The sequence below is a fragment of the Pyrus communis genome, chromosome 4, assembly GCF_963583255.1.
Source record: "Pyrus communis chromosome 4, drPyrComm1.1, whole genome shotgun sequence".
Taxonomy (NCBI): Eukaryota; Viridiplantae; Streptophyta; class Magnoliopsida; order Rosales; family Rosaceae; genus Pyrus; species Pyrus communis.
The window spans coordinates 11,985,152-12,004,160 of record NC_084806.1 but is presented as its reverse complement, the minus strand read 5'-3'; the positions used below and the strand labels follow the sequence as shown (position 1 = coordinate 12,004,160).

The following is a 19,009-nucleotide window of genomic DNA, read 5'->3' as shown; positions in this document are numbered from 1 at the left end:
GGGATCAAGAAAGGCAATCTTTCCTTGGCCGATTGTTCGATGGAAAGGATTCAACGTGTATTGAACAATTACGAGTGAGCAAGAGTGCATTGAAGCAGTTATGTGAAATTTTACAAGGGATTGGTGGATTAGTTCGCACGAGAAATATGTCAATTGAAGAATCTGTTGCAATTTTTTTTAATATACTTGCCCACAATGTAACATCCCACATCACCCAGGGGAGTGGATCATGTAAGCCTTATATGTATATTCCTATCTATACCTAGCACGAGGCCTTTTGGGAGCTCACTGGCGTTGGGTTACGTAGGAACTCCAATATTAAGCGAGTTCGCGCGAGAGCAATCCTAATATGGGTGACCCACTGGGAAGTTTCGTGTGAGTTCCCAGAAACAAAACCGTAAAGGCATGGTTAGGGCCCAAAGCGGACAATATCGTGTTACGGTGGAGTCGGGCCCAGGATGTGGTAGGGGCCCGGGCCGGGATGTGACAATTTGGTATCAGAACCTAACCTTGTCCGTGGTGTACCGACGAGGACGTCGGGCCTCTAAGGAGGGTGGATTGTAACATCCTACATCACCTAGGGAAGTGGATCATGTAAGCCTTATATGTATATTCTCATCTCAACTTAGCACGAGGCCTTTTGGGAGCTCACTGGCTTTGGGTTTCGTAGGAACTCCGAAGTTAAGCGAGTTCGCGCGAGATCAATCCTAGGATGGGTGATTCACTGGGAAGTTCTCGTGTGAGTTCCCAGAAACAAAACCGTGATGGCGTGGTCAGGGCCCAAAGCAGACAATATCGTGTTATGGTGGAGTCGAGCCTGGAATGTGGTGGGGGCCTGGGCCGGGATGTGACACACAACTTGAAGTTTAAAGTCATCGGTTTTCATTATTATCGTTCCAAGGAAACAATTAGTTGGCAATTTCACAATGTGTTGCTTGCAATGATGAAAATAAGTCAAGAATAAGTGAAATATCAGCCATGTGTTATTGGCAATTCTAAAAGAGAGAAGTGACAGTGGTTTGAGGTAATCAATCAACAACTATACCAAAAAAATATGTCTTCGTTTGATATCTTCATTAGCTTTTTAGACTTATCTTTTTTTTTCTTCATTTGTATGACATTTTTATTTAGAATTGTCTTGGAGCACTTGATGGAACTCTCATACTAGTAACAATAACGGTTGAGGAAAGACCAAGATATCGAGATGGAAAGGGTGATATATCCACTAATATGTTAGGAGTTTGTGGTCCAGATTTAAGATTTTTTTATGTGTTAATTGGATGGGAAGGCTCTGCATTTGATGCTCATGTTTTGCGTGATGCTTTACATAGGAGTAACCGGTTTCATGTTCCAAATGGTAATGTATGATACCAATTAGCTCTATATTAGAAAAAAAAAACTTTAAAATATATCTAAATTTGTTCTCTAAATTTTTTATTGTAGATAAGTATTATCTTGTGGACGCTGGCTATACTAATGGACCAGGGGTTTTTAGCACCTTACTGTGGAACTAGATATCACTTGAAAGATGGGTTGGAAACCGTCAACTTGAGAACTACAAAGAACTATATAATTTGCATCATTCAAGGGCAAGGAATGTTATTGAGAGGGCATTTGGATTGTTAAAAAAGAGATGGAGCATATTACGCGCACCATCATTTTTCGACATTAAAACACAAGTTAGGATTATAAATGCGTGTTGTGTCTTACATAATTTTATTAGAATCGAGCAAGCTACTGATCCAGTTTTAGAAGCTCAAGATTTACAATTTTTAGCATCTGTCGACTCAGAGTTGTTAAATCGTTCAACAAGAGAGGAAAATGAAAATAACTCTGATGGGATTACATCTATTCAAGCTACAATTGAATTGACAGCATTTCGTGATACATTGGCATTGTAGATATTCCACGATCATCAAGCTCAAAGAGCTGCCAATAATTCCTAATGGAAAAATAGTTGCTTTTAGTTTGTATTGTCATAGTGAATTTGGATTTCATATGAATACTATGGCTTTATGTGTTTCTTGAACATGCTCTCTTTGATTTATAATGCTATTTTTAAAAAAAGATAATGTGCATGCAGCTATGTCCATTATGTTATGATTTAGTGTATGCCTATGTCAACCAACTATACTCAAGTTTTTATAGCTTAGTTCCATATAATTATGAATACTATGGCTTAGTTCCATATAATTATGAATACTACGGCTTTATGTGTTTCATGAACATGTTCTACTGAAAAAGGTTCGATATACTACTCCACCCTTATAGGTGTATCTAGTGATGTATATTGTATGGCTTTATGTGTTTCTTGAACATGTTCTAGTAAAAATAGTTCAAATTCTTCTGTTTGTTCTTCTACCTGATGGCTTTTTTAGAATCTGTGTTTTTAACTCATGTTCATCAAGAAAAAAAAAATGAAATTTTTATGTTTCTATCATGTTAAGTTGCGTGTGGAGTCCTGCCAAATTACCAATTCTATTTCTTTGTGAAATCTGAACTGCAATTTATTAGAAAGAGTTGATTTTTGGGTGCAGATTTAGCTTGCTCTATGTGACTTATAAGAACGCAGGATAATTCTCTGTTATTCGGAAAATACTGAGATATGTTTCTACATTTTATATGTAAATCCCAGTTCTTAGTACCCTATCAGAAACACATAATTTCCCCTCTCTGCAAGTGAAGGTTCGATATACTACTCCACCTTTATAGGTGTATTTAGTGATGTATATTGTATGGCTTTATGTGTTTCTTGAACATGTATCTAGTGAAAAAGATTCGATATACTACTCCACCCTTATAGGTGTATCTAGTGAATTTGGATTTCATATGAATACTATGGCTTTATGTGTTTCTTGAACATGTTCTGTTTGATTTATAATGCTATTTTTTAAAAAAGATAATGTGCGTGATGCTATGTCCATTATGTTATCATTTAGTGTATGTCTATTTCAACCAACTATACTCAAGTTTTTGTAGCTTAGTTCCATATAATTATGAATGTATAAATATGAGTTGATACTCGGATTGTTACTATGAATGTGTCTATGAGTAACTTAATGTCTCAATAATATATTTTTTATGTTAGGAGCAATGGAAGGATCCGATAAAAAACCAATATGCAAACAAAAACCAAGGAGAAAGAAAGAGAACCAATAAATTGAAAATGAAGGAGAGGAAAATAATTATTTTAGATGGAATGTAGATATGGAACGTGCGTTGGCTGACATTCTTCGTGAAGAACGAAGATTGGGAAACAAAGGAAATGGTGGTTGGAAGACAACTGCTTATAATTTTGCTGCAGCCATATTATCTGCTCAATTTGATATTCATATAATTGATGATAATATTTGAAACCGTGTGAAGTCTTGAAAAAAGTTTTATGCAATAGTGAGTGATATACTAAGTCAAAGTGGATTTAATTGGGATGCAATCAAAAAGATGATTAGTGTAGATGAAGACCCAGTCTGGCAAGAGTACGTGAAGGTAACAAATTCATTATTTTTCTTTTGTGTGTGAAATTATTTTAATTGTTCTTATACTTATGTTTTGCTTTTTGATATTTTATGTTTTGATTGGTAGTCACATGCTGGTGCTAAAAGTTTTTGTTGGAAAGTCATTCCAAACTGGGATGATATAGTGGATTTATGTGGCAAAGATAAAGCCACGGGTGAGGGTGCTAAAACAGGTGTAGAAGCCGTTGAGATTATGACTCTTCCACATAATGAACCTGATCATATAGATTTGGTTGGTGATGCACAAGGTTTAGAAGATATTGAAATTATTAACGAGATTTCACCTAGTTCAGCCAATGGTCAAAAGACTCAAAGCAAGAGAAGGGCAGCAAGTTTTGTGGATATGCCTCATACAAAAAGAAAATCAACCACCCCTAAAGATGTGATTGCAGATTCACTTGCCAAGATGGCTTCATCCTTTCAAGACTATATTTCTGCATACACAAAGAAACTTGATCCAACAGAGGTTTATGATGAAGTAAATGCAATACCAGATCTCAGCAAAGAAGAACAAATCAAAGCATGTGCTTTGTTGATAAAAAATGACAAGCAATTTCTTATGTTGAAAACACTCCTAATTGAGAAGAAAAGAATATGGTATTATTGCTTACTTCACGAGGCGCATAAGATTGTTTTCATTATGTTTCTCATTTTAGTGTTTTTCAGTAAGACATTAGTTAGAATAAAAGTCCTGCATGTCATGAATGTTGGTTGACATTTGCAAGTGTGCTTTACAGGGGTTTTCCTAATTCAATCAACTCTTATCCATAGCTGTTTGATGTTTGGATCATTTCTCACACTTTGTGCGTCTTTAGATTCCTTACCAAATCATGAAGTCCTACTTCCTGGTCACTTGATTACAATATATCTCAGGGTAGAAAGTTGAACTTCTGTTTTTAATAGAATACTTTGTGTGTGTGTGTGTGTGTGTGTGTGTGTGTGTGTGTGGAAGTTTGTATAATGGTAACTCTTGAGGAAAATAAAAATGTTGTGATGTCTAGTCAGTGCACCACAGTGTCAAGGTTTTCTTCTATTCTGCATATAACAGTAATGTTTGAAGAATTTTATGTTCTAAAGCTTGTCTAGGGTGCCAGGATAAGTATTTACTTAGAAGAGTAGTATGTCTTTGAATAGCATATGTAAATATAGCATGTAGCAATGAAGCGGTTGGTTGTAGAATAGAAATATTTTTGTGGCTAAGGCTAATGTATTCCCTGCTAATTAACTCTTATCATATTATTGCAGACATTTTTTCCAATGAAATATTATTGCAAACCTTTGATGAGTTCTTAATTGCTAGAAAAGTTAGACAGTTTTCCCTTTAGTGCGGGTTTGGCAGCCCCAATCTTGGGGGTTTGATGACCTTTATCATTGATGACTTTGTTACCAGTTTAACATTTTTCTTTTTTCAAATTTGTATTCTTCTATGAAAGACAAATTCTAGGGAATATCCAAACAATGAAATTTGTAATTCCCTTCATTTTGCAATTTCCACGTATCCAACATCCAAACAATGAAATTTCAATTACTGGGAATTGTAATTCCCGTCATTTAGAATTCTATGAAAATTTATTTATAAATTCTCCATCCAAACATAGTGTTAGTTTTCCTGTTTTCGATAGAAACCAAAACCAGAAAACTTTACAAAATTGGAGTCATTTGACTCATCTGTTTTCACAAATCACAAACCCCTTTTAATCCAATAATTCCAAATACATATTAAAATTGGGATAAACATAAGCAGAGATAACACACCCAAAAAATTACATATTAAAATTGGGATAAACAGAAGCAGAGATAACACACCCAAAAAATTATCAGCAGTGTTCCAAGCCTCGCCAAATTAGAGATTTATGAACTGAGATAACAAAAAAGTGCAACTGATCCCAAAACCAAACAGTTAGGGTTTGGTCTAAAGTAACAAAAATCGAAAATAAAAACTCAAATACAACTATTATAAAATCTACCTAAGTTTGATAAAATTTGTTTCACCACGATTTGAAGACAGGCTGCTCCCACACAGACCCACAAATTGGGTAGAAATCAAACGACAACGGCAAAACCCCAAACGACAAAATAAACAAACACTATGAGGTTTTGGCTTGCCAATTGTAAATTTAAGAACTCTATAAACGAATTTTATGTTTCCCAAAAAAACTCCCAGAACCCTAGCTTTATAGCTAACTTCACAAAGAAACACAGCTTCACCAAAAAAACTCCCAAAAACAAATATCAGGATCTCTTCGATCAATATTTTGTGAAATAAGGACTGAAGAATTGAGAGCACAGAATTCGAGAAAGACAAAGAGCGAAAGCAAGATGGCAAAAACAGAGGTGAAGCAAAAGTAAAGCGGAATAGAAGAAACAGACGAAATAGAGAGACTAGAGATGAAAGACATGTGGCCAAAAAGGGTGAAACAGACTTTCTACTGTAGAAAAGCCAAAAGAACACTCTCAGAAAAACCGAGGGCAAATCTGTTCGGACACTGGTGATAAACAGTGCCAGGGGAAACTCAGTTTTAGTATATATGATGTCGCAGTACTAATTCAAATTTTTTTTTTTTTTAAATCATTTGAAGAAGCTTTCTGAAAAGTGCATGGGAAATTTTATTTGAACTTATATAACCTCTTTCTACACTCAACTTAAATTTTAAATGTGAAGTGTCTTTTTTATCCTATTGCACAATTATCATAAAGTATAAGATAAAATTAACAAGAAAACTAAAATGTATCAATAAACCCACATTCAATAATCAAACCTTACGATTATGCAATATTTCTCTTGTGTCCTATTCTGGCTAAAATCATAATATGCTCTTATAGAGAAAATAAGCTCTTTTTGATAAATAGATAGTGATTTTAAAGTTTTTGATCTTCCAACTAAAGTATGAATTGATTTATGAGTTTTTATTTTATTTTAATTATTTTATGAACTCAAAGAAAAAATTCACCGGATGTCCCATCCTTGGTGCATCTCAGGATCTGATTTTCTTGCAGCTATGTAAGTCTTAAGCAGCAAATAATACTCACTGCAATTGAGACAACCTAGACGCTTCAGAATCTCACAAAATTTCTCAGCATCATCAACATCTTTATCATCCTCAAAATACTTGAGAAATGCAATTTTGGTGTCTGGGGATGGATGCAATTCCTCATTCTTGCTTTCCGAAACAGCAGCTCACAATTCGCTAAACAGCCAAATCCACCTTACGGGTGTTCAAGGCGTGAGCCATAAGCATTTCCCGAGCCTTCATGAAAGACCCTTTAGTCTTCTTACAGGCACTTGCAAAGACCAATTCTGGTTCTTCATACATGCCCTGACTGAGTTACCCACATATAGCAACATTTGCCAACCTCATATCAAAACTAAAGCAAATGGATCCCATTCCTTAAACAATTCTTTCAATCCCTCAATAACGTTTTGCTTATAAAGGGCCTGAAGAATTACAAGATTGCTTAGGCCTGAAGAAAACATATGCTTTGATTTAGATGTTTTACCTTTTGAAAATAGGTGTAAAGATAGATTTACTTATCAAATTGGGTTTGTGATGAGGGTAATTTAGGTGGTAAATTTGGGTTTAAAGAATATATTGATAGTTTAGTTAAAAATATTATGGGTGTAAAGAGTAAGCTGGTTGTATAAAGAGATTGCATAGATTCAAATAAAATTTCCCAAAGTGCATTTGTGATCAAATCACTTTCAATGTTTCACGTCAAAAGCTGCTATAAACCCTTTTGGTTATTTGAAAATGCATTGATCATTTTAAACCCGTTATTATCAAACGCGAATCCGGATCGTCTTTGTGAGGATCCCATGAATTCGTGAACTGTGTCTGTTTATCGTACATCGTGCAATAAAAAATTATTTTAAATATTTTTATATAAAATTAAATACAAATAGTACATGACAAAAACTGTCCGCACGATATACAATGAACGAATATGATTCACGGATCCCCAGGATCTTTACCAAAAAGATCCATAGAAGATCCTGTTGGATCAAACACGACCTACTTGGCATTTTTAATCCTTTTAAAATCACACACACACACACACACACACACACAACCACATTAACTGTATTATTGTAGTGATTCTGGTGATCATACAAGCCATCTATCGTCCAGCATACAGTGGCAATGCTCTCACTAATACGGGCTAGAGGTGCAAACGCGGTTCGGCCCATTTAAGGTCGTCTCACGTGGACTTAGGTCGCGTTTGAGTAGGCTCATTTAATAAAAAATTTGTACTTGGGCCTACTCAATTAATAAAATATTTAGCCCTGCCTAGCCCTCGGATCCTGGCCTTTTAGGACCTATATCGTGTTGTTTGAGTCATTAAACAGGCCGACTTCAGAAAAACTTAATTTTTAATTATTTTAAAATTAAAAAAAAATTATCTGGACATGTTACTAAGCTATAACTAATATTAAGTTTTACTAACTTTAAAATGTATGTTTGTAATTGAAAACATAATGAATAAATGAGATTTTCCATAATGAGTTAGGGCCGCGGGCTGTACTCGGCCAATGACGGGCCAATGGGCCGTGAACCTGTTAGTCCATTACGTCTATACCTTAGGCTAGGTCTGTCCACATTTTACAAATCCTATCCCGTACTATCGAGTCTTATTTTTTTTTTTAGTACAAAGATATATTTTACATTAAAGGGAAAAAAGAGTTTCGCTAAAATACATAATGGACAACCTAATTTAGTATTGAATTCGTCATCTACGATATTCGAACCTAGGACGTCTTATTTAGAGGTAAAAAAAATAATAGCACTAGATCGTAGTACTAAATAATTGTAATATTTCTTATTTAAATAAACTTAAAACATATCGTGCCTTATTTAAGTAGTTCGTGCTCGCCTTATTTCAGCACCCTAGCTTCTTCGATTAATGCACCAATTAGCTCAAAGATACCTTACATAAATACATGAAGTAAACCCCACCTTTCACGTTTCAGACACGTGAATCTCTACAATCTAATCAGTACCCACTGGCCACTGCTATCGTCATACACAGCAGTCAGCCAAAAGAGAGGGCAGTAATTTTTTCGGTTTATTGAGGACGATGAGATCCTCTATCGATCTTCTTTGTGAAAATTTCAGAGATCATTCAATCATATTAATTCATTGTATATTGTAGGATTAGAAATTATTTTAAATTATTTTATTTTAAATTGAATATAAATAGTACTAGACAAAAATTGACTCCATAATTTACGATGAACGAACGTGATTGAAAAATCTTTGAGACAAAGAGGATCTGTAGAGTATCTCATTCATGACACCGTTGTATCATCTTATTATTTTTCTTAAATTAATATATATATATTTGTTTTTTTATTGATGTAAGTGGGACGCTTTAATCAAGTTGTTAATTCTTATTAGGAAAATAGTGGAGAGATTATGTTTTTAACTCGTATTTGTAATCTTATGATGTAGTTGTTGATGGTTAAATTCTTTATTTAATTATTTAAATAAAAAATCCAATCATCAATCGTTTTATCATGCAATCTATAAAATATGATTCAATTTTTATAGATTCAATTATGGGGTAAAAAAAAAACATGTTACTTGTGTTACTCATAACCATAAAGAGATGAAGAGAAAAATAAGAATTCAAACTTGGAGACCCATCATCCCATGTGAGCTTCAAAAACCCAGATCCACGCAAATTTTAACGTACAAAACACGACCCACCACCTCTCCAAAAATTGACGGACCACAAAAACCCTCATCAAACTCACAAAAATCATTACGTGTAACTTCATTTGCTCAACACACCAAAAATGGAGACGTTAAGCACGGCAAAAGATCCGACCAATAATATGACCAAACCCAATCCTCACCCTCACCGCCGTCACCTCCACCAAAAATCTCAAACCCTACCGCCCTCACCCACCCACTCCTTCCATTCCTCCTCCTCCTCCTCCTCCGACTTCGAGTTCACCATCTCTCTCTCCCCTCGCAAATCCTCCAACGCCGTCTGCCCCGCCGACGAGCTCTTCTACAAAGGACAGATCCTCCCTCTCCACCTCTCCCCTCGCCTCTCCATGGTCCGGACCCTCCTCCTCCCCTCCTCCGCGTCCTACTCTTCCTCCTCCGACACCACCACGTCGCGTGACTCCACCGGCAGCTCCTCCAACGAGTCACGAGATTCTACCTCCTCTTTTGCCAGCGACCTCGTGCTCTTGGCCGACCAATCATGTGACTCCTCCCGCCGCCCCAGCTCCGTCACTGAGGAAAACAACGAAGAGTCCTTGTTCAAGCGCGCCTTCAACTATAACAACAACAATAAGTACGTGAGCGTCCACTCCAACGACGGCGTTTCGAAGAAGAAGTACTTCTCGTTATCGAGATTCTCCTCCGTGTTCAAGAAGGAACCGAAAGTGCAGAAAGACAACACTCTAGATCCTCACAACAACGCCGCCGCGGCGGGGCTCGGATCTAACAATGCAGTGAAACCTAAACGCATGAGCACTACTGCCAAGGAGGTTATTAGTAAGTACTTGAAGAAGGTGAAGCCCTTGTATGAAAAACTCTCCCAAAAACAACAACAAAAAATGGGGGGAGGAGGAGGAGGAGGAGTGGGGGTCACGACCACAACAACGAAAACACCCGACAAATGCACGGCGACGGCGGCAAGGAATATTAATAAAGATTATGGCTCTAATAATCATGGATTATTTTCCCATTCCTTCTCCGGTAACCTGAGGTACCCTAGTAAGAGAGGGTGCGTTTCTAGCTGCCCTTCTTCAATGCGGGGATCCCCGAGCCACTCGGGGATTCTTTCCACTGGGGGTCTAACGGGCTCGGGTGGTGGTGGCCCTAGTAGTAGCACGTCATCGTACGGGGACAGATCGTCCATGGAGGAGCTTCAGAGTGCAATTCAAGGCGCAATTGCTCATTGCAAGAACTCCTTGGTTCATGGCAAGAGCACTACAACCATGGTCAGTCATGAGATTTGAGATCCAAATTAATTATTAAATGTAAAATAATTAATTAATTTGTATGACTAATTAGATCCCAAGTTAATTATAAGTATTTTTATCTCTGTGTTTGTTACCAAGAGAGAGTTAGGTTATCTAACTAGCTGCATACATGACGGTTTCAGAAAAACTTACAGGTACTTACAGGAACAAATTTATATACCGTAACGTTCTGATTTAATAATATAATAACATATATAATTTAATCTTCATGTATCATTACATTATTTAATCAAAATGCCATATAATGGCAAATTTTTACATGCAAGTTGCTTTCAGATGATGCATGTGATGGGTGGTACTTTGGAAACACTCATTTGGATTTGGTCTCAAATATTAAGGAATCGATCAAAATTGGTTATGTTAGCCCCTTGGAACTTGAATCTTGTTTTTCTAGGGCTGTGTTTGGTTTGTTAGCTTTTGGTTTTTCGATTATTTGACGGCAAAAAACTAAAACTGTACTTAAACGTAAATTATTATATCATGAAGTTATGCTTTTTTTTTTTTTTTTTTTTTTTTTTTTTTTCCGGAATGAAGTTATGCTTTTGGCTTTTGCTTTTTCCGTGTTTGTTTGGGATGATTATTTCAGTTGTCATAAACTTTTATGCATCAGCTTTTTTTCTGGAAATGTGTGCGACTGTTTCTGACTTCTATAGACATTGACTTTTTACTCAAAATAATATTTTATATTTTAATTTTAAATTTGTTCACCATCAATTAATATATACTTTGGATTTATTTTCCGTTAATCATTTTAACTCTTCTATAATAGGTATTTTGAATTTATTCACCGTCAATCATTTTGACTCTTTCATGAGAAGTCTTTGTTAAATAAGGAATAAAACAACAAAATATTTTCAATTTAATAAATGTTTAGACAAAAATTGAGGTATTTTTGTTTTGGGCAAATGGATGTTTACTACCCTTATGTTTCGTGGTTTTCAACATTTAGTACATTAAGTTTTTTCGTCCCAGAGTCATATCTAAAGTGTAAATTTTGGGACAATCTCATACATCCGTTCGTCAAATTGTTAAGTCTCCCGTTAACTGTGACATGGCGCCCATGTAGACAATGATTGGGTGCCACGTGTCATCCACGTGGAAATTAAAAATAAATTATTTTATAAAATAAAATAAAAAATTTATCTAATAAATAAAAAAAACCTTCATCTTTCCCAAATCCCACCCGTGCCCACCCTCCCATCACCCACCTCTTCGTCTTCCCCAAATCCCACCCTCATTCGCACTTAGCTAGCCTTAATCAAACCCCCCAAAATGTCCAATTTGCAACTAAAGACTTCATGCACCCTCCCCGCCACCCTCCCTTCCTGACCCCTTCCCTCCCCGACCCCCTCCCTTCTTCTCCCTCCCTCATTCTCTTCCTTGCACCTATTTCCCCACCGAAGCCCCTACAGAGCAGCACCTTCAGGTCTTACTCTGCTTACTACTCTTGCTAGAAACCGCTTCCCTGCACCTACCTCCCCGCTGAAGCCCCAATAGAGCAGCATCTCCGGGTCTCACTCTGCTCACTACTTCTGCCAAAAATCGACCTCGACCCACGACGCCGCTGCTTCTTCGCACTAGCTCCTTCACTGTGCTTTTGGAACTTCCACTGACCCATACTTCTCCACCTATCGTCAGGACCTGACCCCCCAACCCGTGGTCGTTTTTATCCTTCCCTATAGTGCTCTATTATGCTTTTTGGGTTTTGGATTTTCGAAACCATAGTGCTCTATTCTGCTTTTTGGGTTTTGGATTTTCGAAACCATCAAACATCCAAAAAACGACCAAATTTTGAATCCAACACGCAGATTCAATCCCAGCTTATCCTCAAATTAAAACGCACCAAATTCTTCAAGTTTTCGACCAAACAGGTCGCACGCCCAGTACAATGATGCCGCCACCTCTCCGAGCACCCCCACATTGTCGAAATTTGCCGTCACCATTTGGTTTGGAGTTTAGCCGCGACGGCGAGAAATCGAAGTTGAAGTCAAATGGGTCAAAAATATTTTGGGTTCTGGGTTTTTGATGCTGGGTTTGCTCAATTTTTCTGAAAATTGAATTTTTTTGGGGATTAGGAGAAGGGAGGGGAGGTGAAGAAGATGGAGTAGGTTTGGTACAGAGGGATAAGAGGAGGGAGATGTGTCGGGAAAGTCGAAAATCAGTAGTGGAGAGGAGCACCGGACAAATCTTTTAGCTGTGGGTTGTCGTTTTGGTCGTGTGTTATTGTTTTGGGAGTGAGCTTGGATCTGGGGGAAGAAGGAAGGGAGGGTGCGGGTTGGGGGAGAAGGTGTGGGTTGCAGAGGGAAAAAGGAAGGTTGGGGGAGACTGGTTTTGGTGGTTGGAGTGAGGTTGGGGGAGGTTTTGGGGGAGAGGGTGCGGGTTGCAGAGGGAAGAAGGAAGGGAGGGGGTTGGGGGAGGTAGAAGACGAGTGGGTGATGGGAGGGTGGGCAAGGGTGGGATTTGGGGAAGATGAAGGTTTTTTTTTTTTTTTTTTATTTCCTATTTTTTAAAATTTTTTTATTATATAAAAATTTTATTTTATTTTATAAAATAATTTATTTTTAATTTCCACGTGGATGACATGTGGCACCCAGTCATTGTCCACATGGACGCCATGTCACAGTTAACGGGAGACTTAACAGTTTGACTAACGGATGTATGAGACTGTCCCAAAATTTACACTTTAGGTATGACTTTGGGACGAAAAAAATGTTGAAAACCACAAAATTTCAGGATAGTAAACAGAGTTTAAACCTTTTGTTTTTTTTATTCTTATTTTAACGGAAAATTTTCACGGAATGACCAAAATGATTGACGGTGAACAAACTCAGGGACCAATTCTATCAATTTTAAATCTTATGAACCATTTTTAACTAAAAATCCTTTGAAAAGAATCAAGTTTATATAAGTCGATACAATATATGTCATAATATAACTACAGTAACATAGAAAGCATATTCTAAAATAAGACATATCAATTATGTCGCTTACTTATATTATAATACGTTACGTAATACTTTGTGTTCGGGCACACATAAAATATTTTTCAAGTTCTGGCTTTAAAACAATTAAAAGAAAAATTAGAAAATTAAATTAAATGGGAGTTTTGCGTAAAGCTTCAGAGGTCGTGATTGGATAAAGACGGTGGATATTTTAATACGGGAAGCAGCTGCCAAGCCTCCAATTTTATGGACATTTTTTCAAATCTAAGTTCCGTAAGTACAAAAAATTCAGATAACAGAGTAGACCCCTAGATGTTGGTTGGAATTGGATGAGTAAGGTTTACCATTTCCGTTAAGTTGTGGTTGTTTTCCGGCGTTTTTGATATTCCACGAATTTGTTTGGCTGTAGGATGAAAGATTTGAACCTATCAAAATCTTAACTCGTTATACTAACAGCACAAGAGAAAAAAATTTGTTCGTTTTTTATTAATTCGTTGTGTGGTGAGGTTCTTCAAAACGAATATGGAACAAGAACAACATTTTAATTCATTACTATGCTTGTATATGTCACACATTTACAGTTAAATCAAGTTTATAGATTATTATGTCAAATATTTCAGAAACAAAATTATGGAGGTGGACACAATCACATTAATTCGGACCTGGTAGATTGTCTTTTGCCAGGTCGATGACACTCTTCTGACTCTAACTTGTTTCATGCGTACCTTAAGCAAATAATACAATGGCCCCCTCAATGAACAATAGCCACCCCTTTCACACCACGTACTACTACTAGTACAGTGTTTGGGGGTTGAGGCCATATATGTAAAGTTTGAATAGTATCTATCAACCATTGCAGAAGTTTTTCTACAAGAAGTCACTGTATCGGTATCTTAAATTAATCACACGTTGTATCATGAGAGAGTTACAGTGCATAGTGCACAGTGAACTTAAAGTGCGATTGCCGCATTGGCAGGGCAAGCGGAGAACCATATTTTAAGAGACCCTAAAGTATATGTATGTATATAGAGAGAGGGGTAGTTACATGTGGTTTACATTAACTTTGAAAGGAAATTTTCAACAAATGACAAATGAAGTTTTCCAATTTAAATAAATTGTTTTTAAGTATTTACCAAATACCTTTTTTAGCTCAACTTTTTTTTATATCCACTTTTTATAAAAACATCTTAGTACCAAACCAGTACTTAATCCAACATCTCAAACTAAACAACTTCACCATTAACCACCCAGAGTTCAATTTATCTTACAACTTGGCAAATATGTTCACTTCCATTCACTTTTCCGTCAAATAATGGTACAGACAAAAACAATACCTTATTCAAGGCCACTCACACCATTTCACTCGACTATATAGAGTTTATATTTGACGAGTGTTAAAAAAAATCGAGTAAAAATGTTGAGCTTTATGAAGGCGATAAAAATACTGATATGCACCTATTTTGATTGCAATAGGGTTTATGTTTGGAAGGACAAATAGTTTATACTAGAAATTGCTACCCGCGTTACTGTGGGATTAGAAATTGTATGGAAGATTGATAAGCTGATTCTAAATCATCAAGTTTCCAACTGCGATGCATGACAATCAATTGAAACAATTGAAACGTTTTCTCTAAATTATTAAATAGCATTTAGCACAAACTGACTTGCAAATTCAAATGCAAATGAAGATAAATTGTCAAATTCCATACATGTCAAACTTCATTTAGGAAATTGAAAACCATAAAAATAAATTGATAAACCCACAAAGATAGTTCACAATTATAAATGTTGAATGCTGATAAAATATATAATACAATGATCTCAGTTTCTCTCATAATTATAGAATGTTGAATGCAAACAACATACCCAAATTACCAATCAAACCAATCAAAATTTCCACTCCTTGGTTAATATCAGAGAATGCCAAATCCAAATCTACGAACCCCACACTGTCAACTGATTCCTTACCAAAATTATGGCAAGTATTGTTATACAATTCCAATAATGTTGTTCGAGTACTCCTTGAACATGCATCATTTGGTATATCCATCACTCTCTCTCTCTCTCTCTCTCTCTCTCTCTCTAAAAAGTCATTGTTAACAGTAATTATATAACAACAGGCTAAAAGAACTGTCAACTACGTTATCAAGGAAAAACAAATGTCAATGAGAAATGAAGATAAAGAACCTTTACTGGTGTACTCGAGAAATTGAGAATCGTTATCTGCAAACGGCCTCCAATCGGATCACCTCTAAAATTCTAAGGTGCTACAGCTACTTTAAGAATAGCTTATGTCCAATACAACCCTGCAAGAATAGTCATTCTTCAATATTTAAGCAGGATTTGAAACAGTGCATTAAGATAAGGTTACAAATATAGTAAGCTCCCAATCGAGTATTTAAATGGAAGAGATATGTGAAGGCAGTCAAAGAACCCAAAAATATCAATGTTTCAAACGAATATCTGTCACAAAATTATTGCACTCGAACTACCCTAATAACACGTCATGGGCATACTCCCATGATTATCTGAAAAGATATCGTTGGTTACCATTGACAATATATGGCATTCTCTTAAATTGAAAGCGTAAACAATGAAGAATGCACATGAACAACACACAATTTCTTTGGAAAACAGTTTTACAATGCAGTAGTTTTGAATTGGAAATTCAAAATGAACTTAGTTCAATCTACAAAATTCAATAATTTAATCAAATCAAGACAAATGAGCAAAATTGTCTTATATTAAACACATAGTTGGAGCTTGGAACGCATAAAATGAAAAAGAAAATTAGACCTTGTTTTCCCCAACTAATTTTTAAATGTATCTGTGTTAATTTGAAACCAATATTTATCCAATTAGAAAGTGTAGAGTCGTTGATATGTAAATTGTTTAACCTTGAGGCTTGCGATAACCACAAATGTTGGCGGGACTAATTGTTGCAACACAATGGAACTGAAGTTCTTTGCAACATCAATCCATAGTGTAACTCTTTTTTTTTTTTTTCTTTCTCTTGAATCAATAGACATAAACAAAAAAAAGTTAGTAAGAAGTATTGTATTTACAACATTTGGAGATGATTTGTCAACATGCTTTTACCTAATATTTTGAATGTAGATTTACACTTGTTTTCAAGCCTTCTAATCAGCCACTTTTTGTTCTAACTCTTGTATTGCATTAATGTGTCCAAGAACATCTTGTAATCTCAAAGAAGCTTATGATAATTAATATAATAAAACCTAAACAAAATACCAAATTCAACTCCAATATAACGAAAAACTAAATTAACTTGTGGTGAATTGATGGCTTACTTTTTACAGCAATTCTGTAATTACAAATTCTTCTGTTAAATTACGGTGACTGGGAGATGTTGAAGCTGCATAAGCTATTTGAATTATGCCTACTATAATCAACCAGGGAAGAATCCTTTGTAACCAAATAGAGGTATTGGAGGACTGATACGCATGAAAGCTGATATGCATTCTATAAACAACATAACTCTACCAAGTTCACAATTCTCTTAAATTCCATTAAAAAAATCTACCAAACGGAAAATTCACTTGGAATTTACTTTTAAGCCAAACTACCAAGAAATTGGAACTTATTTTGTAAAATAATTAACCTTTTCAAGTTGAAGCAGCTCCAATCTTGGGATTGGCGACCTCAAGCATTGTGGCAACTCCTCTGTTCTCATCATCCAAAATTGCTCCTTTTATATAGAGTATCCATCAATGCATTGCTGCTCAACACCCAAATCATCAAATGCGAGAAAAAGCATATTCTAAGGTTTAAATGGAATTCCACAAATTCCCCAAATGGGCAACTCTAGAATTGTAAAGAAATTGTCTTTATCAAATCTTCAATTAATTATAGCAAAACCCAAAACTCAAAAAGTTTTAATCAGCTTACATGACCACTCATCAGCAAGCTCAAAGCAACAAAACCCAACAAACCCAAAATATTCGAATAAATCCCACACAAAAAAAATCTACTTAAAAAAACCTACAAACAACAAATAACTCACTACTTTTTCATACGAATTCGAACAGAGGTATAGAACATACCGATTTGAAGCAAGAAATCTCAGTGAAAATCCTCGAAGAAGCCACGTTGATCTCAAGAAGTAGAGAAAATTAGGGATTTTTTTTTCTGACTCCAAATCATCCTTAAGACGGCGTTATTCCGTCGAAAAAGAAGGAAAAAAAAAACCAAATTAGGGATTTTTTTCAGTGAAGAAAAAGAGAAAATTAAAAGAAGAGAAAAGAACATTAGGCTTTTATTTCAACTTTGGGATTTCCAATTTCCGATCTCTCTAGGCAGAGGAACAGAGATAAAGCAACAACAGTAGATTGAGTAAGGGGAAGAGCGGCGGTGGTACTTGCAAAGCTCGAATGTTCGTGCATGCAATTAGAATAATTATTTATCATATGTTTTGATGAGGATTATGTATAATTACCTGTTACCCCAGCGAGGGTGAAGCTCAAGAACCAGAACCTGTTCTTCAAAGGTGATGTTGGCACGACGGACATCGGGGAGGAGATAACTGAGCCACCGTAATCTGCAGCTCTTTTCTTTTCAGACCTGGGTTTGGTTGCAAAATTGAAAAAACATGGTCAACTCGTTAGGCAATAATTGGTAAAAGCAAGAGGGATCTGAGGAAATATAGAGATAAAAAAAATACCCAGGAGAAGGAGCGGAGGAGAAGGAATGAGGGAGGAGCCTGGACGGGGAGAAGTTGTCCAACGGAGGAGAAGGGAGGAGATGCCTCGAACAGAGGAGGATGTTGTGGTTCGCAGTTTTGAGAGAGTGAACCGGAGAGGTTCATCGGGAAACAAACGGAAAAGCTTCGTTCTCGAAACAAATGGAAAGGCCGAGCTTTTACATTCCCACGATGACCAACACGTGTACAGAAGGGGTAAATTAATAAATGAACTGTACAACGGAAGGAAAAAGGCTGAATATGCCTAACAATTGAAGGGCAAAACCGTCCCTCCACTGGTCATCCACAGTACTCAACCCCTACGGGTTTTAGTATATATGATATCCTAGTTACGGTAGAGGACGAGAATGCCATGCAAACAGGATTTGTGTTTAAAAGGATAAATAGTTTATGTATCCTAGTTGTTTCACTTTGTTACATGCAATGATAGGATACTTGAACTAATTGGAAAACGCCATGTCTGAACAACTCTAGTAGTCTTGAACAGTAAAGCTAAGCACGAGGGACAGCTTAATTTGGCATGATTATGCTCCTCAGCATTGCTCTCGCATTTGAGTGGTTCCCAAGGACGACGATAACTAGTTCTGTGGGGGTTGCTTGCTGCATGCACATGCACATGCAGTTAGATCGATATATCAATATCGTGCTCCTGTACTTTATGATTTAAGAAAAATATGGTCATTCACCAATCGATCTAATTCACCAGTAGAAAAGAAAAACAACAATAAAAATTAAACTACCGCCTAAATTAGTTTACCACATAATCACATTGCAATCGACATGCACAAATTAATAGATCATATATATATATATATATATATATATATATATATAT

At 36.2% G+C, this 19,009-nt stretch overlaps 1 protein-coding gene and 1 long non-coding RNA gene across 4 annotated transcripts; one reads left to right on the top strand and one right to left on the bottom strand.

Moving 5' to 3' along the window:
- Positions 1-9,295: 9,295 nt before the first annotated feature.
- On the top strand, positions 9,296-10,651 carry LOC137730475 (probable membrane-associated kinase regulator 1). The gene has a single exon (XM_068469465.1). It carries the CDS (start codon positions 9,310-9,312, stop codon positions 10,486-10,488), a length of 1,179 nt encoding a protein of 392 aa, XP_068325566.1. The 5' UTR covers positions 9,296-9,309; the 3' UTR covers positions 10,489-10,651.
- Positions 10,652-15,209: 4,558 nt separating this feature from the next.
- Positions 15,210-18,331, bottom strand: LOC137731630 (uncharacterized). 3 transcript variants are annotated; one of them, XR_011068278.1, is made up of 5 exons: positions 18,136-18,331; positions 17,911-18,035; positions 17,519-17,619; positions 16,352-17,193; positions 15,210-15,760 (listed from the first exon to the last, which is right to left on the bottom strand). It is a non-coding gene; the product is annotated as an uncharacterized lncRNA (long non-coding RNA). The 3 variants fall into 3 exon arrangements; XR_011068279.1 differs by having other exon boundaries at positions 16,766-17,193; positions 18,136-18,328; XR_011068277.1 differs by having other exon boundaries at positions 17,077-17,193; positions 18,136-18,323.
- Positions 18,332-19,009: the final 678 nt, after the last annotated feature.